The following is a 27,926-nucleotide window of genomic DNA, read 5'->3' as shown; positions in this document are numbered from 1 at the left end:
AACCTAGTGAGTTAAAATCATCCCTGATTATGGCTATTGATGTTACAAAGAAAAGTTGTAATGGAAATAGGAAAACCAAATTTCGATTTACAAAATGCATTTACAAAAACTTTTCATAACTCAATCTTTTAAAATGCACACAGGAAAATGTAAACACACATTAAAGGATGCATCTGGTGTAATTCCATATCCTATTTATAGTCAACAAATCCTTTGAAAAGACCAAACATCATCTAAACATCCCTAAAATATTTCTGGCTCTCAGCCCATTTATTCTCACTGAAGATGTAAATCTTTAAAAATGCCTTAATTTCCTCAAACAGCTGGGCAGAAGTTATACAAACAGGAGTAAGTACTGCATTTGTTGGGGTCTATTTTCAGCAGCGGATTGATACAAAATTGGTGACAGCAGGATGGTGCATGACCTGTTCAAAATAAACTACCATGCCATAATCATCATAATGAAGGCAAGTGTCACCCAGTTCAATGGTGCAACTAAATGATGTGTTTTTTAATAGCTTTCAGATAACAACTGAATTCTTTGGCACAGAGGAAGGAAGATATCAGGCTTTGGCTACATAGTAAATAGTTAATCAGTAGTTAGTAGTTAGAATGATCAATTAACCATTGTTTTTGGTCTTTTTATGGGATTTGTTGACAATACAAACACAGAACATCACCAGATCTATCCTTTGAGATCTTAAAGGTTGTAGGTGAGGTATGCCTTTTTGCAAAGGGCTCTCCTACTATCTTGAAGACTTTAATGTTGTATCTGAGTTAGTCAAACCTCATTTCAAGAGATTAACTTTTCACCACCAACGAGCACCAAACTCTTGATGCCCATTGCTTGCTGTTAAGGCTGTCGATGAAACCAACATGGCAGCAATGAGCTGGAAAGCTGTTGTCACTGATAAAAGAACTGAGAGACTAAAAATGGGCCTTATTTTAAACATAAGAGTGGGAAATATAGTGAACTGACAATTACTTAAAGCACAGAGCCTAACAGTCTCACTCTGGCTGATCTGCTACCAATCCCTGTTAACAAATAGCCCAAAAATGCTCAAAACTGATGAAGATGATGGATAGGAGTATATCTGAACTAGATGTAATGTCAGAGTTTTTTTCCACTTCAGGCGATGAGTATTTTTTAAATATTTCTTCACATCTCGATGAAACAAACGGGAAAAAAGGGGGGAAATAACATGTTATAACATGAGAATCTGTTAATAAAATATCAAATTGAACAAAAAGAACATTCACCATTAAATATTCCTTGTGACATATTGAATTATCAACACATAAATATCTATGCATTTCTTTGTGTCGAAACTAAAGCTCTTGCAATTACACATTTAATTCTATATTACCTTATAATATTCCCATATAGCCTACATACTGTGTCATTTATAGCTTATATCCTTGAATTTAAAACAAATAAATATTTAATAAATAATGTTGATATAAATCTTTTTTTTTTGTTCTTATCAAATATCAGAGCTTGAAAAACATTTTGAGTTTATTGGCCACCGATGTGACAGCGGTGGTTTGATGTGTTGCAGTAGTGTCCTGTGAGCAGAAGATGGCAGGAGAGGGGCCTCACAGGCAGTGTCTCCTAGACAGGAAAGATCAGCTTATTCTGATGTTCTAACCTTATTAAGTAGAGAGAGAATAACATACAACTGATACAGGAAATGGGCCCTTTCCTGTCTGTGATTCCCTAAACAACACTGTTCCTGGTGTTCGTGTCTGACCTGTCAGCGTCTAGTCTGTATAGATTTCAGAGACATGAGCATCAACAGATAATTGTGTTTCTGAATGAGGACTTGATCCAGTGAAATAGGCTTTCATGTAAACTTTAACTACAGTACCACGATGTCTGCATCCGACAGATGCTTCCAGGATGGAGCCGTATTGGAGGTGGTATGGTTTGGGGAGGGGGGGTTTACAGCGCGGTCTCCTTCAGGTCATTGAGATTTGGCATCCTGGTGCGAGAAGCGCGGGTAAAGGTGGGTCCGTTCTGCCCAGGTTTGATGCCCAGCTGCTCAGGGGTGAACTGTGCACCCTCCGCCCGCTGCAAAGCAGACACATGCCAGCTGGACTCAATCTGCCCTGGGAGGGGGTAGCTGGCCTTGCGGCTCTTGGCCTGGGAGGAACTGCTCACCCCGGAGTGCCCCCTGCTCTCTGCGTGCACTCGGCTGTCAGGGTAGCCCGCTTTGGAGGAGGGCTGAGGCGGGTTTGGGAGGGGTTGTTGGAAGCGCAGGTCTGGAGGAGGAGGAGGAGGGGGCTGTCCTTGGTTTGAGGAAGAAGGAGAGAGGTGAAGGAGCCTGCGAAGTGACTTGAGTGGTTGGCTCTGGTCAAAAAAGAGAGAGATATACAGAGATGAGCTGATAAATAAAGTTCAGGTTAGTTTTTATTTTCATAATCTCAAACATTTGGCTCATCCCATCTGGGATTTCATATCTTGCCCTACACAAACATAAACAAAACAAAAAGAAAAACATAAATTATAACATTATATGTACTTACATCATTTCAAGTAACACATGCTTATGTATAACATTTCAAATACATTTTGCACTGAGTAGCAGAAAAGAGAGAAGAAAAGCAACAATGATGATCCTCATCTTCCAGACTTCCTCAAATTAACAGGCTAAACTAATTGTTTTGTTTGTGTGTAACCAACTCAGTGTTTGTGCATCCTCCAAGAGTTTTAATCTAACTAAACTTAATATTGCACGGTTCCCAGTATCAAGGACAAGAGAATAATCAAACTAATTTTCTCTCTTTGAGTGCTTTTCTCTCTTTTATTAGTTTTTATCCAATTTCAGCACTCAGTGGTAAATTTAATGGTAAACAACACTGCCGTGTTCTTAAATTAAATATGCTATGTTCGACTGTTTAATTAAATCTGCTAATCTTAAACTCATTTATAAAAGACTAAATAACCAGGCACCTAAGCAGCTCAGTGACCTGGAGTTTATGCTCTGGCTTTTTGGCTCAGTAACACAAAGTGCTGGGAATTGTAAGGTTCCCTTTTGTAAATCCTCACACGGACAGATGGTGTTTTCTGTTCAACATCAGGCTCAACATGTGAAACTTACCCACAAAACTCAAAATGGATTATGATGGTGAACATTTTAAACTCATACTGAAGCAGTTTTTTATCAAGAGGGCTCTGTCACATTGTCCTGATTGATCTCAGCTGGGTTAACTATGAGATGCAGAACTACTCTTCAAAGCCTCACGTACAGAAAAACTATTATAACGTAACCTTGGACACAGTCATACAACAAAACTAGAGCATGGTCTTTACTGGAACTGGTCCATGACCTTGTGTACGTACCTGAGAGTGTGAATCCACTGGTTTCTCTTGCGGCCAGTCATTCACTCTTTCTCTCTCTCTCCCTCTTTCCCTCTCTCTCTCTCTTTCCCTCTCTCTTTCTCTCTCCCGTTCTCGCTCCCTCTCTCTGTCTCGATCTCTGTCCCGGCTCTGTTCCCGCTCTCGGTCTCTGTCCCGGGATCGCTCACGGTTTTTCCGACGGCTGCCATGGTGAGAGGACGACTTGGAGCTCCTCTGCAGGGACAGGTGTTCTTGTCCATTACCAGGTACCTACAATTTAAGAAACAATATACAGGGATATTATTAGTTCTCTTTCATATCTGCTTCATTTAAATGTCCTTTGTATGGCCACAATACCACACACAGCATCAACACACAATACAGCTCACTCAAATCCTGGTGAGGTTCTTCATGCATCTGTCTGGCAGCATCAGCAAAAATATGAAGAGGTGGTGATGATGACTAGTGATGACTTCATACAGAAAAAATGCACAGGTTTTGTGAGTGTGTATTAACAACTGACCAAAAACCAAGTGAAATTCAATTTCATTTGCAGTTTTGTATATCTTATTGTTTAGCTTTTACTTTTTGCTATGTATAAAGTGCTCCCATGTAAAGATGCCTCACTGGACTACCCTGTACAAATAAAAGTAAAAAAAATAGTATTCAAATGTTATTTTTTTAGTGTATCAGTTAATGATTAATCAAATCTACATCAGAAAATACTGACAAAAATCTCCAGAAATCACAATTATTTTGTCTGACCAAAAACCAAGTGAAATTCAATTTTATGATATAAACAGTAACATTTCCTGCAGCTGGAAGCATTTCAAATGGACAATTATCAATTAATTAGATAACAAGACTGATGCAACTCTCATGTCTGGACTATATATGAAGTTACTGGCAGCAGTGAGTTAGCATAGCTTAGCATAAAGAGTGGAAACAAGTAGCCTCGCTGGCATTACATGACAAAATGTACCTACCAGCACCTCTAAATGTCATTACTGAACACATTATGTCTTGTTTGATAATCACATTTGTGGTTTTACAGGTGGTCTTGTTGTCATTGCGAGGTTTCCAAGCAACCAGAGGGACCTCCAGGAAGTTACTTACAGCATGTTTATCAGTGAGCTTTAGATGTACTGGTAGGCAGATTTCATTACCTTCCTAAAATGGAGTCAGGTTACCTGTTTCCCTGTTTAACTCTCAGCAAGAGTATTTTCCAAAATGCTGGTCTAGTCCTTTAATCTATTCCTATTTCAGAACTATATTATATAATGTACACTATTATACGACACAGTGCTCAGTGCATGAATTTCTCCAGTGTGAGTTTGATTACATGTGTGGCTTTATATATTGGTAATGTTAATGACCCTCACATGAAATGATGATTGTTTAATCATGTTAAGGATGAGATTCAACGTGCAGAAGTGTTCGCAAACAGCACACACTGCAGCATGAAATCAATGTCTTACAATGCAATGTGAATGCAAATTGACTGCATTGGACAGACATTATAGCAAGACAGTATGGATGCACATACACCGTGCAGTTTTAGACTCAAGACATATTTGAAATCCTTTCAATCTGGAATATTTCTCAAGTCGATCAATCCACAAGTGCTTGAGAGGATTTCAAACCAGGCGATGATCTTGATGCAGTGTGAGAGTTAACATGCAACCATAGTGTTGAGGTTAGATTACTGGTGAGGCAGGGTAGGGTGCAGTAGGCTGGTGTTGTACCATAGGCGAGGCGACTACAGGTAGAACTTTGACAGCTGAGTTGTGCTTTAAGCTATTCTTTGAGCTAAAGAGGGGAAAAAGGCTTTTCTTGATGCTGGGGTTCCTCCCATCCTCCATATCTGTCTGTGGAGAAGAAGATGCACAGCCACAACACTCAACACAAATCTCTGATAAACAACTGCTGCACCTGATCCTCTACCATCTATAGAAATACCACTTTGTGGTAGACATAAAGAAAATAAATCAATGATGCGCAGATATGATTGTCAAACAATCAGCGACAGTATCTAAACCACCTTATTTGGAGGTAAAATCACACAGTAAGCACACAAAATAGTGATAATCTCTTGTACAGAATAATGTGTGTTTGAAATCACTCCTTATATGTAGCACACTGTATTTGCTTTCTACTATTTTTTCATCTAAGTGTAAAATTAATGGGCTATCTAGATCTCTTAAAGAAAGAAGTAGTGTCCATGCATGACATAAAACTACTTTTTGCTAACAATCCTACAATGCAATGCATCACACTGACATATGAAAAAAGGACTCGCTGCGCCTGTCAGTGATGACTCAAAAAGATAATGGTGATTCATAAGTGTAAGAAATCTTAATTTACGGCTCCCTACAGAGTAAACTACTGAGTGATTATTATATAGGGAATAATGACTGAGTGGATGAGAGGTGGGGGTCGGTCTAAAAACTGTGATGGATCATTACAGCAAACAGTTTGGGTAATTATTTTTTAAATGTTTGTCTTAGTTTTGACCTCCAAATACTTCCAAGTTGTTACCCTTTAACACTTGTAGTGGCTATTAATAGCACTCGTTCAAACACTAAGTTCACAGAACAGTGTAACAACAATGACACTACAAATAATTATTTTCCAAAGCACTGTTTTGAAAAGGCCCTCTGATCAGCATTTACTACACCATAAAATAGAAACAAAGAGAATATTTTTGTGTGCCGGATGAAACTTAAATGGTCTTACTATTTGTGTCTTCTTCTTTTTCTTTTTAATGGCTCTGAAGAAGCCTTGTTTCTCCTTCTCTTTAGTGGGCTCTGGAGGATTCATGACCATTGCTTCTGCAGCAGACCTACATGGCAAATGCAGAAAGGTTTCCTGTAACTCATATTTTTGTGGTATTCATGTCATTTTAAGCTCAGGCATAAAAAGTGACTTAAGGTCATTTATTTAATTCAAAGACGAAATCTAAATAGAGCATAATACAATGAAAATACATGTTCACTGAAATAATACCATTAGCACAGTGCAGATGTAAAATGTTCTTCTTCCTTCAACATCTCCTTAATTAATGTCTCCATGGTCAGGGTACTTTGTATAGTTGGAGCTCAGTGGCTAAAAGTATGGAAATGTATCTGAATATTTCAGTTAAAGTTTCGTTGGTTAAAAAAAACACAAAACATAAATTCTCACCAGTCAAAAGCAGTCTGGCGTTTGGAGTGGTTGGCCATGGCAACGGGGTCACCGGGTACGACCGGGCCTCGACCCTGCCCAACACCGTCATGGAAAGAAGAGGAGTTATCGGGTCTGGGGGAAGGGACTGAAGGGAAACAAGCAGGAGAGAAAAAGATTAAGCAACATTTATTGACAAATGCTTGCTGGTATATTCTGAAAGGACTTTAAACAGTGTATCGTCAATATTTAATGCATTCTATTTATGTTGTAATGACTGTTGAAATGATTATTGGTGCACTGTCATTTCTCAAAACCTCCACTGTCTGCCTTGTTTGTCAGCTGCAGCTGATAGACATGTGTATCTCTGCCTCTTTCATTACAGATTCCTGCCTGTATAATCGTATAATTAGTGAGTCTACAAAGAAACCTGTATTCTTTGAGTCTACGACCTGACATTTATTACTGATTTCTCAAAAAGCCCCAAGTGTTCTGCAATCAAACTCAATTATAGCTTCTCTGGAAATCTCAATGTGACTTCTTGTTGTTTACATTTGACCAGTCACCCGCACTGTATTCTTTTTTCCCCCTCATGCTAGTAGAGTGGCTCTAATGATGGCAGCGTTGGTCTGTCAGTCTATTGCTGTGGTTCAGGCAGAAATATCTCAACAACTACTGGATAGATTGCCATTAAATTATGAAGAGGTAGTCATGCCCCTCACAGGAAGAATTGTAATCACTTCTCCTCTAGCACCATCAGGTCAAAATTTGAATTTGTCCAATACTTTGCTTTATAACCAAATTTGCACACAGCCTCCGCTGTATATAGTGTTGGGTGCTATTTAATATTTGCTTTCTAACAAACTAAACTGATGAGCACCCCTGGGACGCAACGTTAACCCCCAATCATTTTCTATGAGACGTGAGCAATTAATTTTGCAAGGTATTCCAGGCAATATGGCACTGACCAGCAGTGTAAAAAAAGGGAGAGGTGGAGACAGATGTATTAGGGGAAGTGATACATGAAGTGGCTTGATGTTTTGGGAATTCCACTTTCGTACAACCCTTCCTTAACAGATTACAAGGACAAGGTCAAAATAAATGCAGCTTGGCACAAAGAAGCGCAAGTTGTCAGAGGAAGCAGAAGCAGCGAGTTGTTTATTTATGCAATGTTTGCTAAGCAATGCCAACAGGCTAAAAACTTCTTGACATTGTGACGTAAGTATCTCTGTGTCCTTGGTGTCGACATGCCCATAGTAATGAGTGAGAAGTGGAGGAGGTGATGTGTGAATTTTTGCACCGACACCATTGTATCAGCTGAACATCAGATTGTTATCATTGTCAGAGCATGTTCCATGCTGACACATTTATCTCAAAGCACAGCTGTAGACTTGCTTCATCTTCCATTTTATTTCATTTTAAAATCCTTTTAAAATCCTTGTAATCCTGTATATGTCTTTTCATACAACCTTTTAATGTTTTATTTACAGCAGTTTGAATTATGTTGTTGAAAGTTGCTATACAAATAAACCTCACCTAAACTCAACAATTCACTTTCCTGATGCTACATGTGGTGAAACATTACATGAAGTGTTTTTTGTTGTGCTTCCTGTTCTTCACCTCTGTAAAAGCTGCCAACTCTTCGAGGCATGGACTCAGTGAAGATCATCCGGTTCTCCTTGGAGGACCCTCCATCCTCACCATGAGGGTCATGATACATACCGACCTGCAAAACACATGCAGACAAACAGACGCACATATCCACAAATGCACACACAGACACAGGACGATACAAAGTGCTTCAGTATCCTCATTTTTGTGACAGATAATCTCATATGATCTCATTTCACCTTTTTTTTCATTAGCTATCACATTCCTTACTGGCTCACATCACAAGACATTCGGGACAATCTTAGCGCTTTTCAGTGAGGTTACATTTATACCAGCGACAACGTGCAGTGAGGCTGTTGAGTAAAAACAGAAAAAGCTATGGGAACCAGCAGTCACAAGAGCTACTGTCTGTATTCGGTGAACTGGCTGGGGGTAGGGAGGAGTCAGGGGGTCGGACCTCATTTTTAGAGCGCTGTGTATGAAAAGCAGCAGTGTTGTCCCTCGTAGAGTCTTTGATGGGGGCACAAGGATGGCTCATGTCTTTAGGGGACTGCTCACTCTGTTGAGAAGACGGACAGGTGCAGGTCAAAGCAGACTGGAGAAGCAGCATGACGCAGTGGCAATGATAATGTGAGACAGTGACATTCCCTGCACACACGCATCAGCTCATGAAATACTCATACCTGCACGCACGCACGCACGCACGCACACACACACACACACACACACACACACACACACACACACACACACACACACACACACACACACACACACACACACACACACACACACACACACACAAACACACAAACAAACACACACATATACAGTTATCCAAGAACTGTACCTAAGTACCCCTTTGAAGTATAGTTAGAATATTTTAATATTGTAACTGATGTTTAAATTGTCACAGTTTTACTTATGTTATGTACTTTGTGTGGAAGGTGCTATATAAAGTGGACATTACAAAAACATTTTCAAATTAGGAATTAGGTACCTTGTCCAACACACACACACACACACACACACACACACACACACAAACACACACACACACACACACACACACACACACACACACACACACACACACACACACACACACACACACACACAAACACACACACACACACACACACACACACGTTTTAAATACCCATTTTAGAGAAAAAATTCACCCGTAAGCAGTCTGAGGGAATGCAGACTGTTTCTGTATATAAGATACAATGGGGAAAACATACTTATTTTTTCTTATCTTCTGCTGCTTTAGTAAATTCCTACATTTCCCACAACTCCTAGAAACCTATTGCATTCAGATGTGGGTGTTAATTGCAGGTGGAGAGCATCTGTGAATTGTGCTCTATTGAAGCTACCACTGGCAGACAAATCAAGCTAAACTGTCAGGTTCCAGTAAAATTAAAAGATAGATTTGTTTTTTTTTATGTGTGTCTTCATACAATACTTACATGCCAATATTTATTTATTGAAATGGATCTTGGTCACTGTATCAATTCCTACTCTCTGTGTTGTCACTAAACCCACAGATTCCCAGAAATATTACTGATGATATGACCCATCCACTCTAGCTACAACACAATTATCAACACTATAATACTGTGATCTACATTTGACCTTTGAGCTTCTGGGAATAAGACGAGTAAATAGAAATATAGATAGACAATTATAATGAACATTAAAAATGGCATATGTGTATATTTAAAATTGTTTGCACAATGTTAGAGTATTTAGGGTGAATGTTTCCTTTAACCACCACCAGACTCAAAGGACTATTTGCCACTAACCCTTGTCATGTCATCAGTGCAATCTTCTCTTGAAGAGCTGACTGAGTGCCCAGTCAGGGTTGTCCGGTGCTGGAGTTGGGGGGAGAGGAGCTGCAGGCTGCTGGCACGTGTTGGTATTGCCTGTCCCGGTGGAGGCAGGCCCACCATTCCACTTTCAACTCCATGAGGTCTGTGGCGCTCTCTTCTTACGTACATGGAGTGGCGTTGAGGTCGTTGCTGAGAGGAGAACGGGGACGTATAACCCAGGCCGTAATGGTAAGATTCATGTGGGGAAGGCAGGGTGTGAGTGGAGGGCATCCCTGGTCCTCCTGGGTCTAAGAGCTCCGGAGCATTGGCCTCCTCTGGAGAGGAGAGACAAGATTTAATAGTTTCAAGCATCATTGTCATCATAATATAATCTATAAAATGTGAGATTCATTAAACCAAAAGTCGAAGATCAAAGGTATTTAATTTAAAATGACATAAAATGGAGAAATGCAGAAAATCCTCACATTAGCAAAAACAGGACCAGTGAGTGTTTTCCACTTAATTAACTAATCATCCACAATGACTGTACCTGGCAATTTCATCAGCTACTGTATTTCCTGTATCAATAATACAGACCCAAAATATATTCGGAAGCTGTTATGAAAGGTACATTTCTATCTAGTGGCGTTATTACCATAATTAGCAGTTTCCACTCTGTAAATACTATTCACATCAACATCCGAGTCGGTATTATGACTGGGAAACTAATTCTCATTTTACTGAAAGCTCTAAAAGCTCTAATAAAGCCAACCCTAGATAATACAAACATGGCTGTAAAAGCAAACAAATGGATACCCATGTCAGCCTAAGGCCGTGTTCGAGATGGTTTAATTTAATAAATAAAATTTCATTACCCTGACATGACCAACTACGCAATTATACAACTGCTTTGAACGCTTGCAAGTCTTAATCACTTCCACAACATGAACATGACATAGTACTTGTATGTTTTATGCTTTTTGTGAATAGTTTTCTCAGGTGGGTTATTTATTTTTTCATGAAGTGTCTCTGTTGTCGTCACGTCAGTTTTTCTGTACAGCAATGCCTTTAATCCGACACCATTTCCTATCTTGGGAGACAATAAAAGCAAATTTGACATTAACCTACAGACACATTTATTCATGTCTTGTGCTTTAAAGACATTTGAGACCAGAGCAAAGTCTCCATTCTTGATTCAGTGGACAATAAAGTTGAATCTAAAATAGAAGCCTACCTGGTGCCATAGATTTATGTCTGGACTTGTGTCTGGAGGAGGAGTCGAGTGTGCTGCTCTCCATGCGGACATTGCCGCTGCTACGAGAGGCAGGGCTATGCCCGGAGCGATCACTATGTCGTGTAGAGGGGCTTCCAGGTGGCCCTGGAGGACCTGAAGGGGTGTTGAGGTCTAAACAGCTGGCGGGGAAGAAGCGGGCGCCGGGTCCCACCCCTGCTGTCGTGTTAGAGTTTGGGTCATCTGGGTGGAGTCGGCCATCACTGAGATTCCCTACAGATTTGGCATCACTCAGTGCGCTGTGGCTCTTGGACAGGCTGAGATAAGAGGCTGAACTTTTAGAAGAGGAGGACATTGATCCATGGGCAGAGTCGGCCATACTATGGGCATGTCGGCCATGTTGTTTCTCTCCTCCACGCTCCTGCAGCGTGTTGGTCTTGCCTTCCAGGAAGGTGTGACGGCTAGCCTGCTGCTGCTGTTGCTGAGAACGGGAGGAACTGGGCTTGCTGTGGCCGTACTTTGCTCCGTGACCCTGGTCTGACAGCTTTGGTGAGGGTCCTAAGCTGAAATCAAACTCTGTCTTGCCTTTTATTTCTTTAGGACTGAGGAGGTGTGGCAGGTTGTTATTAGCCAGGTCTTTGCTTGATGAGGCGGAACGATTCAGGGTCTGGGACATGTATTGGCTCTTGGGGTGGAGCGTAGGACTTAAACTGGACGGGGCTGGTTTGTTACCATTGAGGAAACTCTCGTTGCCAAGGTGATGGAGGTCTCCATGGCGAGGGAGGCTTGAACATTCTTTGCTGTTTGAGCGACGGTGGCTCGTGCTCTTACTGTGACTCCTGGAGGGGCAGATAAGGGGATATTTGTCAGTATGCTTACACTGTATTATACTTCATGTTTAAAACAGCATCATTTGACTTTTGGCTACTTGGCAGGGGTGAAACAATTTGTAAACACAGCATTGACTTATTATCACCTTATTTACACTTCCAGCAGACACACAGCAACATTAGCATTCATTTGCGTTTGTGTCCACTTTGTGAATGTAAATCAAAAATTCACTCTGCTTTTAGTTCTGTGTTATCAAGCAGCTAGATGCAGGTTTGAATGATGGCAACGCTTATAATTAAGTGTCTTAAACCTTTATTTTTCATTTATTTATTATTTTCATGCTTTATTCTTGTCTTATTTCTGTGTTTCCTCTTGTTTCGGTCCTGTTCAAGTGTTGTTCTCCCTGCTGTCCTGTGCTGTGTCTTATGGTCTGTTTGTGTTTGTATGTTTTGTTGGTGAACACTTGTATTGCACCATAATGACCAGGAGGAGGCGACTCCACTGGTTCCAAAAAGAAGTCTGTTTTGGCGCTTTTCCACTATACAGTGCTAGCACTACCTGGCTCGACACGATTCGGTTTGGTACCTCCTCAACGTGGGCGGGGTCGTCATAGCACGGCTGCGCCAAACTGCCGTGACTTCATTTTATAAACAATGAAGGACATGCTGCACGGCCAGGGCTCTCGGACGAAATAGGTTGGCGAAAAAAAACAACTTGTAAATAAAGGGATAAGCATAGGCCTAGAGGAAGGCTAAACAACAGTCAATACTACTTATATTAAAATTACAAGACTTCGTGGCAAATACGTAGGTCTATCTGAGAAATATCATTTTACTTTCCACCTCATTTGACTCCGTAACCATAGCCTGCAGGCCAATATTGTTACATTTGCGGCTTGTTGCCATGACAACATCAAACTAAATCACAGATTTCCCTCCATTTCAGTTTGCGTTCGTGGAAAGAGCTGGGACTGCGACCTGTTTGTTATGTAACGACAAAATTGCGTCAATGAAATGATGCAATATTAAACGCCACTTCGACACCCACCATGCATCATTAGTCGAAGCAAGGCCTGCCAAGAGCTTCTGAAAAAGGTACAGGTCGGCCAACATGTATTAAAAAACTGTTGAATAAAAGTAACTGTAAATATCCAAACGTTTCTTGTAACTGTCTTTATGTGGCTCTTCTGAGATTTAAAAAAAAAAAGAGGTAAAAATGTCTCTCCAGGAAAAAAAGGTTCCCAACCCCTGCTTTAGGGCATGGCTAGCTTGTGATTGACAAGTTATTACAATGGTGGTAAGTGAAATGCTGTAGTTGAACCTTGGGGAGCTTCTCTACAGCTTCACATTCTAAATCCAAATATACTCACTTTTTATCATTTCTGGCTCCAAAAAACCAACATGACAACAGTCAAAATGCCAAACTTGAGGCTTCAACACAGGACTCCACAAACCAATGAGTGATCTCATGGTGGCTAGACCATTATATTTATACAGTCTGAAGTTGGTATCCACCAACTCCTGAAGATACTCTGGTTCTGCTGCTTTACTGAAAACAGCTGCCTGTGGCTGCTGCCGGAAATATCACTCTGTACAGTGATAACTCTTTGTGGGTTCATCACAGGCTATACTTTTCCCATTACACCTAGTTATTTAAACCATTGTTCAAAAGTTGTTTATAGTATATTTAAGTTCTTACAATAACATTTCCTTTGTGGATGGAAACTCCCTTTTCTTGTTGTACAACTAAAAGAAAACTATTAACCTCAAAATGTTCCCACAAGTCAGACCAGCTCAGCCTTTCAAGCTCCAAATGACATATCCTAAAAGTCATTGTTTTGATCATTTATAGTTCTACAACTTACTCTATAATTACAAAATCGGGTACTATACATGATGATAGAGATTTATTTAACCACTTATTTGTTCAGGGAAGTTTTACTTAAAAAAAAAAGTTTCGACTTTTTTAAGTTTTCTGGTCACCTTGTAACAGATTGAGTTTCAGTTTTAGTTCACACCTAAAGCCCTCAGATTTGTTCAGTGTTGAAGACTTTGCTTTAGAGAGATTGTTATCCTTTTTTAAAAATGGTTATGGTACAGTATGGTCATTTTATCTATAAATGTCATGATGAAATCAATACACATAATATCGTATCCAAAATGTCTCTGTAAGATGACCTCTGGCACAGTGTTAGCTGCGACAGAAGATGAAAATTAGAGGAGATAGTCTGACCTTGTAGGAACTGTGTTTTCTCCGTGATGGTGTGTTTTCCTCTTGGAGGAGCGTGGTGGGTTGGGAGAGGCAGGAGGAGGCCTATCTCTCTCTACCTGCCTCAGAGGCTGGAAGGCTGGATGGTTCAAACTCTGCTCTGTCAGATAACGCTCTGTAGGATTTAGCAGCAGCAAGTTCTGATGAGGGAAAGACACAAACACACTTCAGAAAAGGAACACTTCCTACTGGCCATACAAATATAATATATACAAGTAGGCTATAATAACAAGAAGATAAGAAGAGAAGTTACAGACTAACAAACTGATATATGACTATTCTTGGTATGTTACCTTCATCAGATCCAACATCAAACCACTTAAGATGCCTTGGTATCTTCTTTCCAAAGTCTGAGGATGAGTAACTGAAGGGAACTGAGACACACACACACACACACACACACACACACACACACACACACACACACAAACAAAAACAAGCATTAAATCAAATCGATATCAAAACTCAACTTTTGATTTCCAGTATACAGTAGATCAGTCGGTAAGAAGTAGCGATCAGTTAAAATTGCACATTCATCTTTCACTGGATAACACTAAACAAACTACCAAACACACACTCATATTAACACACACTCACACACACACACACGCACGCACAAAGTCTTTGCTCGGCCTTCTGGGACATTTTCTCTCGCTGCTAAACTGAACACCAACCACTTATCTCGTGAGTCATAGCAATCCACTCAGTCATGGTGCTGGGAACGCTGCCACAAGAGAGGGAGAGAGTGAGAGAGAGAAGGAGACAGAGCTGTAGAAGTAAAAACAGAGAGGAGGAAGGGTAGAAAGAAGGAGCAGAGAAGGGGAACGGAGGAGACTACAGAAAGGATAAAAGATCAACACTTCTTACCCTGATTCCATGAAAGCGAGGGTTGTTGTAGAAGAGCTTCATCTGTTCAGCAGGAAGTGGCCCCAGGACCTTCTGAATGGTGAAGAGCTGGAGATAAAATTAAATAGCATCATAATTGATAGTGTGATACACAATGTGTAACATGTGAAACCAACAATCATGTTTAAAAATGGACTTAACCACATATACAATCAGTGTCAATCAGTTGTAACTGACTTTTATTTACACAGCACCAAATCACAACAAAAGTTATCTCAAGGAACGATTCACATAGAGCAGGTCTAGACTATATTCTTTCATTTATAATTAAAGAGATCAAACATTCTCCCATGAGAAAGCACTTGGTGACAGCGACGAAGGAAAACTGGCCTTACAGTCTATAGCTAACTGTCTTTTTGCTGTTTGGTGCTGAACAGGTAGTGTAAAGTGGATTTTTAGTTGTCTGCTGTGACCAAAAATGGCATTATTAGAGTGGTGAGAGTGAACCAAAACAGTAAAGTTGCAGCCAGACAGCTAAACAATGAGCTAAAATGATAAAAGTCCGTAAACCCCAAGGAGAGCTGCAGATTCAGGTGATAATTCTCTGTAGGTTCATCACTTTGAGCGATGCCTCTGACATTACGCACTGTCATTCTGCTCATTGTAATTTTGAATTCAGAATATTTTAACCAAGCAGTAATAATCCTACAGTATAATTATAGACTTTATCACAAGACACAATATTCCTTTTAAGGATTAAAAAATCCCATAAGTGTGGAGATACAATGATGGAAATACACATCACATTGTAGAAAGGTGGTTATTTCGATGAAATAATTCAATGACCTAAAATGATGCACTATATGCATTATTTTCATACAATTCACCATCATCACTGGGATGGAAAAAGGGACACATACAGTAACTAGAAAAAGTCTCATGGTGGCTTTGGTTTAAGGCTGTAACTGATCATCATTATTTCATAATTCTTAATGAATTAATAGAAAAAGGGTACTAATACTCACATATGAGAAGACAAATGTTTGGCAGTATAATGTGATGAATTAATTAAAGTGATTAATCAATTATTAAAACTGTTGTTAATTTTCATTCAAAGAGGTAAATGATTAATCCTACTTTTTTTCTACAATTACTATGGGCTGACCAACCTGATCAATCTCACTTTCCCCTGGAAACAAGGGCTGTCCGTCACTTAGCTCCCCGAGGATACACCCCACCGACCACATGTCCACCGCCTTGCCGTACGGAGCCCTGAGATGAATAGAAAAAGAGAAACCATTTATGTGCGTCTAATCTATGACAGCATGATGACCTTGATGGTTTGATGTCAGGGGTGATGAGGGTGAAAACAAGGATAATAGGGGTGAAAATTAAACCACCAAATGACTGTGAGAATGACGATGTTGGAAAGTAACAGGAAAGTAAAATGATGGATGCTGTGTTACTGAAGGAGACGCTCATAAAGAACATGGTCATTTCTGAGGGAATGGAGCTGAGGAATCTGGTGAGAAATGGCAACAGATCTGGCAGCAGAGAAGCACAGGAGCGGTGGTGGTTGGAGGGAGAGAGTATTTGAGTGGGCGGCATTCAAACGCTGTCTCAATAAATGTTCCAGGGCATTTACTAAATCAGGCTACAGCAGTGAGGCTGGATGACGTTCAGCTGTCTCCAAGCTAGAATGGACATTCAATGCAGCAAAAGCATCAAAAACAAGTGCGAAAGTGAAATTTGATCTCAGGATAGATTGTGTGCGCGGTGGTTCATGTTGTAATGCTGTAATAAGTGAATCATTGCATCTGCTTTGGGAAACAGTAACACCTGATTGCATGAAATCTAAATATAGTTAACGATGGTGAAAAAGGCGACCAGGGAAAGATATTTATGGACACGAATGGAACATAACATTACCAGATGGAGGACTTTTTCACATACAACAATGTTATATTTAAACCAGGACTTCATGAACCTTCTCTTATCAACAACTCTCCAAATAATTTAGATCCAATTTAAACCAAATTGAATAACATCTGAAATAAAATAAAGTTCTGTCTCTGCAATGTGAATATTTGCTGCTTTTTCTATTATATAATTTTACATAAAACACCTTTGGGTTTTGACTGTTGATTTGATAAAACAAGATGTTTAAGGATTTTACCTAGTGTTTTCCATGCTGTATTTCTGTAATTTTGTGATTTTGGTATAATCTGTTCAACCTCTACTGAATGTCTATGCATCCTGGAAGACGGATCTCTCCTCTTTTGCTCTTCCTGAGGTTTTCTGATGATGTTGTATTGCTCTACAGATTGTAAAACCCCTTGAGGCAAATTAGTGATATTGTGCTATACAAATGCCTTTAGGAAAATCATTTTTATGTATTCGGATTTTTCATCGACCAAATTATGACAATTGATCATAAATATAAAATCAATAAATCTTATATTGTTGCTATCCAATGAACAACACATATCTCCAGATTTTGTGACTGTGAATATTTTAAGATAAACTGAAGGACTAGGTGTTCCTTTATGGCTAGAAAAAATGTACTTCTTCCAATCATAGAAACGACAAAACAATAACCCACTGGTTTATCTAAAAATACATTGCTATAAAGCTGATCAAAAGTCGATGTTTTGGACACATACATAGTTTTCACAAGAGTGACATGACTGGACATGCAAAAGTAAAGCCGTAGCCTACTGAGGGTGCTAATTGAAGATCTATGATATTTCCATTATGAGAAACGTTTAAGTCCATCAGATAGAAATATTCTCCACATCTGCTGCATCATTTTAGACACTTTTCTCCAACCTGACATATTTGGAATCCTTGAAAACTTCTGTAGCTTCAATTTTTAATGATTGGCGCGCAGATAGGGGGTTACCTCTTGTTAAAATCGTTAAAATGTGGCAGGCCACTGATTGACATTATAAGTGCCACAGATATCCCTCGGCTTACATAAAATGGTTCTTTGCAGTGTTATACTGGCGGTTTTATATTTTTTATGATGGTGGTTCTATGATGTGGGCAACTGCTTTTATGTCGTGTGTGTTCTTATTGCCTCTCCTATTACTTTGTTCAGTTTATTTGTTAATCTATGTATTATGGAACTGCAGTGTGGAGGTTGCCAAATGTATATGTATTTTATACAAATAAAGTACATCTTGCTCTTGACCTTGATTTTGTATTGAGAAAATTAGTGCACTGGTATCACAACTGGTGCTCTGAATCGGCAGATATCCTGAATTAAAGTGCTGGAATCAGTTTTGCATCCTCATCTGATACAATCAGAAATAAAAGCTGAGAATTACTTGCAACAACCAACAAAACAACGTTCATTTTTGTCTCCTCATTTCTCACTTTGTCTCCCACACACACACACACACACACACACACACACACACACACACACACACACACACACAGACTCACCCCAGCAGCAGCTCAGGCGAGCGGTACCACCTTGTGGCCACATACTCTGTATAGTTGGCATCTGTTCCTTCAGACAGGTTACGAGCAAAACCTGAGAAACACGGAAATTACAAATAAATTAATACATTAACCAGACCTGATTCTGAGACATCAATTAGTAGACATCTATTAAATGTAAGGTAGTAGTCTAAATACTCCACAGGGTGACACTGTTGTGTCATGTATTCCTCTGTGAATACAGCAAATGTTGATGTTTGTCCCTTACGTGACACCGTAGTTGGGTTATTCAATGCCATGCGGGACGCCATTTTGATGAAATTTTTATTCTTTTAGCATAGACACCTTTATTCAGAATTTGAAACATGGGAGAGAGATGGGGGTTGTGACATGCAGCAAGGGACCTCCCGCCGGGATTCGAACCGGGGTCAGCTGCGTACGTGGCATGCACTCTAACCACTTGACCTATTTGCACCTTATAAAAACCCCAGTCTTTGTTTTTTTGTTTTGTTTGTATTTTTATTTTATATCTCTTTGCGATTTGGCAACATTTCATTGTACGTAATGTAAATGTATAGTCCTTACGAGAAGATGTATGTTTCTCTGTGTTTTGTTCTATTGTGTGTTCAAAAAAAAAAAAAAAAAAAAAAAAAAAGACCACCTGCGTGCCATTTTTTTTGGTTAAATGTTGTCATTCATTGTCCTGTAAGGTAAGCAGTGTTAGTGGCGGCCTGCATCCTTTTAAAGTATCTTAACTAAAATCACCCATCTAGTCCTTATGTTCATCTGATGTGTTCGGTGTGGGTTTGAGAAGCGAACACTTGTATTTTGTATGAAAACTTTGGCTGTAAATGCTGGCTAGCTTGCTGTGCACGAGTAGAGCACCTGTTCAGTGGAAATAGCGCAGGATGAAGCATTATTCTTTCAGTTTGTTGTTTTAAGTCATTTAATTTATTTTATTTATTTATTTTTTATTTAAAGTCATATGTTTATAGAGTGCTTTATTTAATTTACACTTCCTGTAATGTATTATTTTGACACAATATATTTGTTTATTTGCACTAGAATATAGTTTTTAAGGAAAAAAATTTTTTAAAAATGTTTTCATTCATTGTCCTGTAAGGGTGACAGAGCTAGCATCCAGTGTAGAGGACCAGAGGTGAAAGCTTTCAATGTGTGCCAATAAAGTATCTCCTGTCTCCAGTGCTTCTCTTCTCTCCCCACGCAAACACCCTATCACAACCATAAACACAACGCAGAGTCTCTGGGTGTGGAGAGGGGCTTCAGCACATCCAGTGGGTTTAAGTTACAATAAAATACAATAAACAGTCAAATCATTGGGACAGTAACAACATGGTCATCATCCCATGTGACCAGACTGTAATTAATTATGTCACTGCCAGTGGGCTGAGACTGTGCTTTAGATAACTGGTGCACTGGCTTCTTGTGAAGAATCACAATAAACAGAACGGCAGCTCCAACAGTGAACAAACAAACAAATCTCACCAGAGCTGACTCAGTAAGCTTGCATTATGCAAAGCTAACTGATCCAAACGTAGAAAACACACCTGGAAAACTATAAAATGACAAAACTATGTCGTAAAAGTACAACTTATTAGACATTTACAGGGGAGACAAGTGCCTAACATTAACTTGAGAGCCTTTCTTGAGACACTTTTGGCAGATCAATAACAACCATGACAGTACATTTTATGGTGCCGGTTGGCTGCTTTCCAGTGGTAGAATTTGTCCTCCTGAGACACAACTTACGAGGTGACAAATTAATAGTTCACAGTGAACTGAGCCCAAGAAATCAAACTTGGCAAAAATGATAGCACAGATATATAACAGCAAAAATTACAACTTATTCGAGAGCATCACCATGAATTTGCACAAAAAGAGGGATGTCTAATAAATCGCCATTCCCTCAGTTAAACAATGATTTGATTTAACAAGCAGTTACAAAGAGACAGTGTGGTTTTACTGCACTGCACATGTCAATCTCAGCAACTCAGTGAGACAATATGGCTGCTATAAAGAAGACCAAAGACTCACCAAAGTCACAGAGTTTCAGAACATCCTCCGAGCTGATGAGGAGGTTCTCTGGCTTGATATCTGGAGGAGAGATGCAGAAATTTCAGTTTTATTACTATTACTACTATACGTCCGCCACGAATAGATTTTTCGGCTTTTGGCTCGCTCGACCTCGCTCATAAAAGCATAATAATGGGACTCTGTCTGTGAATGTAGCTTGTCGTAACAATTCCGGGGCAGTAGGTGGCGGCAATAAAACCAAAGAAGACGCACTTAATTCACCTGGTCGGCCAGAAGAAGAAGAAGAAGAAGATAAACATATGTCTTTGCTAGAGGCTATCTGCTGGTGTGTGGTGTGTATGAAACAGGAGGAGTTCACGGACGTAAACAAAACAGTCACGTGTCCCACAGATGCGTACAGTGTAGGTCAGGAAGTGACGTGAAAGGGACCGTATATGGTTTGTTCCGTGTCTGTTTCCTTACGTGTTGGACTAAATACATGGACATATTGAGGAAAATATTTCGGTTTTATTGAAACGGATTTCATATTTCACCAGAATGGATACTTGGCGAGCTGTACAGAAAGTCCTGAGTCATAAGATGATCGTCGTGGATAAAGAGAAGACTTTGAAGGTATGTAGCATTATAGCTGTTAGCTTACTTTAGTGGCTAGCCGAGCTAACCGCTAATACTATTACAGCTGTGAACAACCATATAATTCATGAGTGGTCTTGAATGAATCAGGAGAATCTAAGCTTTCTAACAATGTACGGCATGAATATATATGTTTAAGGGTTGGTGTTTAAAACATTCAGAATAACTTGACGCTACCTCCCAACTTCCGGTCCGTCCCGTAGGCGGAACAGCGTGTTTTAAGTGTCTGCCGTTCCGATCCTTCATGTTGGCTGAAACAGACAAGTCACCCTCAAATATGCTGAAAACCATGTTGAAGTTTGGCCTGCAGTTAGTCTTCCCTAATGTTTATGTGGCTTTGAGGATGTTCCTTACGTTGCCGGTGACAAACTGTGGGGGGGGGGGGGGGGGGGACGACGACGACGACACTATGTCCATCTTTCTTAATGGTAATACTGTAAGTCAAATGTACAGGATATAAAGGCTGCTGGCACAAATACTTTTCACTTCCCCTGACAAGAATCAAAATTCTCTTGTTTAGAGTTACTGAAGTGGATTTTGTTAACAGGAAAAAGTGTTAAAGTGCTAAAAGGCTCCCAGGTATATATATATATCTATATATATATGTGTGTGTGTGTGTGTGTTCATGTATACATTTGAAGTATTCACACTTGATCAGCTGATTTTTCCTTTATATAAAAGAAACATTTTCCAGTGGGTACAGGGCTGTAGACAGGATTTTAGAAATGATTATGATTATAAAAGAATTAAGAATACATATACAAATGAAAAATACATTATTAAGTTTTTCTGTTTCTGTATATGTTCCCTGTGACTGGGGACCTGTGTTTACCCAGCCTCTCACCCAATGTCAGCTGAGATTGGTTCCAGCTCTTCTGCGACCCTCTAGGCTAAGCAGTAAAGAAAATAGATTTTTAAAAATGTATTCACTACTTTTTGTAATTATAATTTTCCAAAGCCATCTCCACACTGAGTAAATTGCTGTGGCATAATACCTGAATACATTTTTATACTAGTTTAAATCTATCTGAAGTCTAGACATATTGGAATCAGCCAATAAATAAAGTTTAATTTTATTCAGCCTGACATTTTGGTTATGTTAGCCAATTTCTTGTTGGTAAGAGGGGTAGTTTGTTTTGTTTTGTCCTAACTATCCGAAAGGAGTGACATATCTATCACACTAACGTCATTTTCAGTCAGTTTGGATCTTATTCTAGCCAGATCTCTAAGGGATATTTTCTATTTCTTGTGTAACTACTCATATAGTAAATGTATCTGTAAGGCAGGCTGAAATCACATGTGAACTGAAAAGGGCAAGGTTTGTTTATATTTTTAAGAAGAAAAGTGTTGGGAATTAGAGGCCAGTATCAATTTTAACACCCACGTCTAAGTTTTTTTGAACATATTATGTTTAATCACAAGGGGAGGAGTATTTAGTCAGAGCAGCATAATCTACTGAAACATGTCTTACTCATCTGTACTCAATGGATCCTTTTGCAATTCTATTAAAGTTTGATGAACTTTGATGAAGAAAAGTATGTTGACATGACCTTGCCTGATTTGCAAAAAGCTTTGACACAGTGAGTCATATTGCACCGTTGTCAATGGATGTATTTGAGAAGTTCAATTTCAAGTAAAGAATGAAAAAAGATGTGAAAATCATAACACTGCTGTTGGTTTACGTAGCCTCCGGAGCTACTGGGAGTTAGCCGAAAGTCAGCTTCTGAAAGTTATAATATACTTACACGTGCTTTTTCTTTTCTTTTCTTTATATTGTTGAATATTAGTCCCCTAGTTTCCAGTGTCCCCAATCTCCTGTTTAAATACTAACTTATAATCAATTAACAACATATGAAACTGAAATGATCACTTTAAATCTCTTGAATCCTTGGCAGATTTCGTCTCTTTTTACCTGAGAAAAATGTCATTTTAAGACTCAATACCAGACAAAGTGACATGTATATTTCTGCAGTTTAGAAATAAAGATAAACTCTTCACCTCTGTGCACGATCTCATTCTTGTGACACCAATTGATGGCTTTGATGAGCTGGTATATGTAGCTGCGGACTTTATCAGGTGGCGCACCGGTGGGCAGTTCCTCTAACAGCTCCAGCATATTCTGCAAACCACAAACAACCACTTATGTTGTAGACAGAGCTTGATAATGTAGCCTTGTGGGTTACACATAGAGTAAGAGCGTTTGGCATGGTGAAAGCACTTTAAAATATGAATGTTGTTGAGTATTTCGTAGATAATTCATGCAGTGGGAATTCCTCTTCTTGGTTTTAGATTTTTTTTTTAACCCTGACAGGGGAGTGACACAAATCCCCCAGCAAGGGGAAACCAGCCTAAAATGATCAGTATGAAAATAAAACCTGTCATGAAATAAACACTTGACTAGATACCCTGGCAACTCAGCGGGGAATACCATTATCCACCAACAGCATAGTTCATGTGTTGCCATGGTGATGCAGTTTTATGCTTAACTGAGCAGTCTCAACATCCTGAAACTTAGAGTCTAGATACAGCAGAATAGAAATGTTGCTGACCCTCTCAACATATTCAAACACAAGGTAGAGTTTCCCCCTCCTCCGAAAGGCTTCCTTCAGCTCTACGATGTTGTCCTGCTTCAGTGTCCGAAGCATCTTCAGCTCCCGAAGGGTCGTCTCCTTGACCTCCTCATTTTCTGTGCAGAAATTAAAGAGACAGTAATGACACTGCTGCTCAGTCCTCCCTCTTTCTCTCCCTCCCTTTCTCTCTCTCATCGCTCAGTCACTCACCTTCACTGTCTTTGAACTTCTTAATGGCCACCAGCTCGTTGGTTTCCTGTGGATGCACGAGGATCATTAGTTGCGTTAAGACAAGAGATCACAATCTATGCAGTTAAACAAAGCTCCCCTCTGGTTTCTAAAGCGTACGACCATAGATAAGGACAATAGGCGAAGAGAAGAAAAAAGATTAATGGTAAGAATTTTTAAATGCATTTCCAGTACACCAAGATGAGAGTCAATTATTTTACTACAGGGCACTCACACACAAAAAACAGCACATCCTTGGCCAAGATGCATCTTAGTTCTCCTTAAGCTTCTTGCAGGTTGCTTGATTGACCTTGCTGAATTTTAGCTGGTGGCTGCAGATTCAGATATTTACCATAGCTCTGTTTCAAAGGCTGTGATGCACCAGCAACTGAAATACTCTGTTTTTCTACTTAAGTAAAGGATAGGTTCACTGTTGTGTTGTTCTTGGTCATATAATATATTCTTTCTAGATTGTGATTCTGTAGCAGCATGCTCACAGATCTTAAACATAGTCCAAGGTGATGAATAGTTTTAAGCTTCAAACCATCACAGGACAATCTCACATGTATATATATGTTTAGGCCATAAAAACTGTCACAATCTGCACTCTTTATGGAGATTTTACATTGACATTAGAGTCTAGAAACTTGGCAAAATTCAGTAAATACAACCTGATAGAAATCATGGTTTCACCAGTATTTTAGAGTATACTCTGAGCTTCTCGGTACCTAAATTAGATTAAGAATGTGTTTTCCAGGCTTAAATGATTACCCCACTAGTCTATGTTGAAGCACAGTGACAAGGTGCAGCAGAAAGGAAACTATATATGTTCCATACTGAATGTGAACATTAAAGATCACCTTCAGACATGTTTTAAGATGTATGTAGAACACTATTTTGAATAACGTGTGTAATATGTTTTTTCCAGACAACAAAATCATTTATCTTGTTGAAATCCTTAAAATGACATCTACGCCTTCTTCCTCATTAAAAATTCCATAACCTGTGAATATGCAAATGTTGTTTATTTCACAAATTTGACTGCTCAACATGAATCCATTTTCAGTGTTTGTGCACTGGAAACTTCAATTTTCTACATCACACTTGCGTAAGTTGCACACTGGAAACCAACTGGCTCCAGACTAGTTATGATGTCACAAATCCTGATCATTAGGTACACCACATTAAACTCAGATTTTCCAGCACAGAGAAAACTTTTTCACTTCCAGTAGTTTAATGTGAAAACAACCTCCTAGTGTCAAACTCTGCACATACATCATTATTCACAGTGAAACTCAAACTTCCAACTGACATAACAAGAAGAAAAACACATTTTTAACTAGAGGGGGCCTTAAAGTGACTAATAGTTTGCATCTAGCAGCCTGGGTGGATGACTTTGCAAAGACATTGGTGAGGAAGAAAGATCTGGATAAAGGTATTTGGCTGGGTTAACATACAGTACAGTACAGTGCAAAAGCTTCCAGAGACAGATGAAACAGATGTCTACAATGCAGGCTTGTGACATAAATTTAGTTTTGTATATGTCAAGCATGTATTTAATGTCTGGTATATTTTTCTGACAAATGGCAGCAAGTTTATATATGCTTATAATATTGTGTGGATCCTTGGTGTTTCTAATCTGTTCTGATCTTCTCTTTTCACCTGCAAAACTTATTTTTTGCTGCTACTAGCTGCCATTTTTCACTGGAATTACAAGTGTCTACAGCTGTCAATGTCCTTCAATGTGTGTTGTACCGTAACAACTGTCTTGTAGAAACAAACATAAGCAATTCTATTGTTTTCCAATTAAATGACAACATACAGACGAGTCTCCCTCTACCCACTGCCACTCTCATGTCTATTGTCGTTTTGTGCATGGAGGGGTCAGACAATAGAGATGCCTCAGTGTCGACAAAGGTCACACAGTGAGGGGCTGCAAGCCACTGGCAGTGATATCTCTTATACAAGCCAATTGTTTGACTGAACAAGCTTTTCACAAAGTGATCATTTTCTTGTGAATTTTATGCAGGAGAGAGAAATGTAATCAAACAACATAGGTTTACACTGTAACATCACTTAATCCAGAGAGTGGAGTAAATGTTTCCAGTGAAGGGAAGCATATCAGAAAAGCAAATGGGGAGAATTTCTGTTTTTTACTAAGCAAAACAAAAAACACACGTATCAACACCCATACAGAGCATGTGACTTCAAGCTCTGTGGCAACAACAAGCTCATGTGTGGTGATACTGACCTCCACTAGGACCACTGTTAGCAGTGTCAGCACACCTATAAATAGCCTCAGGCTTGCCAATATTGTGCTGATGAAATGAGGAGATTCAGACTGTAACATTACAGCTTAATTATTGTTATATGATACATATGTAATATGACTGCACTTCTTCTTTTGCATTTCAACGGCGAATGGCAACCATTGTGTATGTTCTGCTACTCCATATCCCAAAATACTGTAGCCATTCATATAATACAATATAATGAATGAATCCTTTTGCAATTTCTGTTATAAACATGTAATGACCCCAGTGACATTTTATAGAATAACCAGTAAAAAAAACGCAGCAGCAGCTATCAAGAATATAGTTCTACAGAAAGTTGAGTTTCCTAGCCGTCCACAAACTTGAGGCATAAAATAATCTTATCAAGTGGCTCTTCTAAACTTTCCAAAAGTTATCAGACTGAATTGATCAAATTCTGAGAGCAAGTTGAGTCATTTTGTGGGGGCTGTGACGCTCAAAACAACAGGGACAGGGACCAGCTCACGCATGTACTTGTGGAACTGTGCAGGTAACGATTATTTACTCTCTGATTCTCAACTCAGATTTGATTATATTGGCATAAGTGATACATTATAAGGTAATTTCTTGAAAGTGCAGTACAAAAACATCAGTGTTGACCTTCTGTGGATGGAATAATCTACTGTGTGTGAATCATATTTTTTAAGTGATCTTCTGTCAATGGCATTTAGAAAAATACAACTGCATCTTGAGTCCCTTCCAATTCCTAATTTAGTTTGACCAGTTTTTAACTTGAGTCAAAATACACATTCAGTTTGGTGTGAAACAGAAAAATCAAGCAAATCCTCACAGTTAGAAGCTGTAACCAGCAAATATTTGTTGCTGTTTTTTTTTTTAAACTTGCCCAAACAATTGCCTTAAACAATTATTCAATTATCAAAAGAGTCACTGATCATGTTTCTGCTGATCAACTAATTAATTAACTACTTTCAGTTCCACAATACAGCATAGCGGTGAGAGATACTGTATAGGAACCAGGAAACACTGGCTAGCGTGTAGGTTGTGCTATTGTCACTCTTCAAGATAACACATAAGCCTCCATACACACACCCACATACGCTAATACAACACTTGCATAAAGTGGCAGAACATTGCACAAACGCTGGCACACATTTGCTTGGCTAATTAAATGTTCCCGCAAACACATACTGTACTGTAAAGTATGCATAATTTATATATGCACATTTTAAATTTATTTCATTGCTTCGTCACAGAGTCTCTACTGAGTCACCTGGTTGGGTTTAAGCCCGGTGCTCAGAGTCTTCAGCCCCATCTTCATATGATTTCCTCAACCATACACAGGTATATAACAACCATATAACAGGGTGACCCATTTACCATCAGCATCGGCTCCGTATTCAATGCCTCCCTCTGCACCTCCTCCTCTCTATCACACACACATGCACATGCATACACACACACACACACACACACACACACACACAGACACACACACAGACACACATTGCTTCTTTCTCTCTCTTTGCCCTGCTTCCAGCTGAGAAAAGTAAAAATAACTGCTCTCTTACAGCAAAGCTAAAAAGCTTTTATTACCATGGTCTGAGTAGCTAGCTCTACATG

General features: G+C 39.3%; 1 protein-coding gene across 1 annotated transcript; it reads right to left on the bottom strand.

The window, feature by feature from the left end:
* Positions 1–1,942: 1,942 nt before the first annotated feature.
* Positions 1,943–27,618, bottom strand: cdkl5 (cyclin-dependent kinase-like 5). Its single transcript, XM_053321082.1, has 19 exons — positions 27,577–27,618; positions 24,016–24,061; positions 23,785–23,921; positions 23,234–23,354; positions 20,603–20,662; positions 18,551–18,641; positions 16,270–16,372; positions 15,122–15,208; positions 14,548–14,628; positions 14,219–14,394; positions 11,159–11,994; positions 9,919–10,259; positions 8,571–8,672; positions 8,123–8,228; positions 6,524–6,650; positions 6,077–6,182; positions 5,047–5,208; positions 3,344–3,610; positions 1,943–2,350 (listed from the first exon to the last, which is right to left on the bottom strand). The coding sequence occupies exons 1-19, from the start codon at positions 27,616–27,618 to the stop codon at positions 1,943–1,945; spliced, it is 3,399 nt and encodes a 1,132-aa protein (XP_053177057.1).
* Positions 27,619–27,926: the final 308 nt, after the last annotated feature.

Source organism: Scomber japonicus, chromosome 1, assembly GCF_027409825.1.
Source record: "Scomber japonicus isolate fScoJap1 chromosome 1, fScoJap1.pri, whole genome shotgun sequence".
In the NCBI taxonomy this organism is placed as follows: domain Eukaryota; kingdom Metazoa; phylum Chordata; class Actinopteri; order Scombriformes; family Scombridae; genus Scomber; species Scomber japonicus.
Note: the sequence above shows the minus strand (reverse complement) of the source record. Positions and strands in the feature narration are given on the sequence as shown.

Coding starts and splice junctions, on each gene's coding strand:
- cdkl5 (XM_053321082.1), bottom strand. CDS start 27,618: ATGGGGCTGAAGACTCTGAGCACCGGGCTTAAACCCAACCAG. Junction 15,209..16,269: donor GGGAAAGTGAGATTGATCAG/GTTGGTCAGCCC, acceptor TTTTATCTCCAG/CTCTTCACCATTCAGAAGGT. Junction 8,229..8,570: donor CACAGCGCTCTAAAAATGAG/GTCCGACCCCCT, acceptor TGTGTTTTGCAG/GTCGGTATGTATCATGACCC.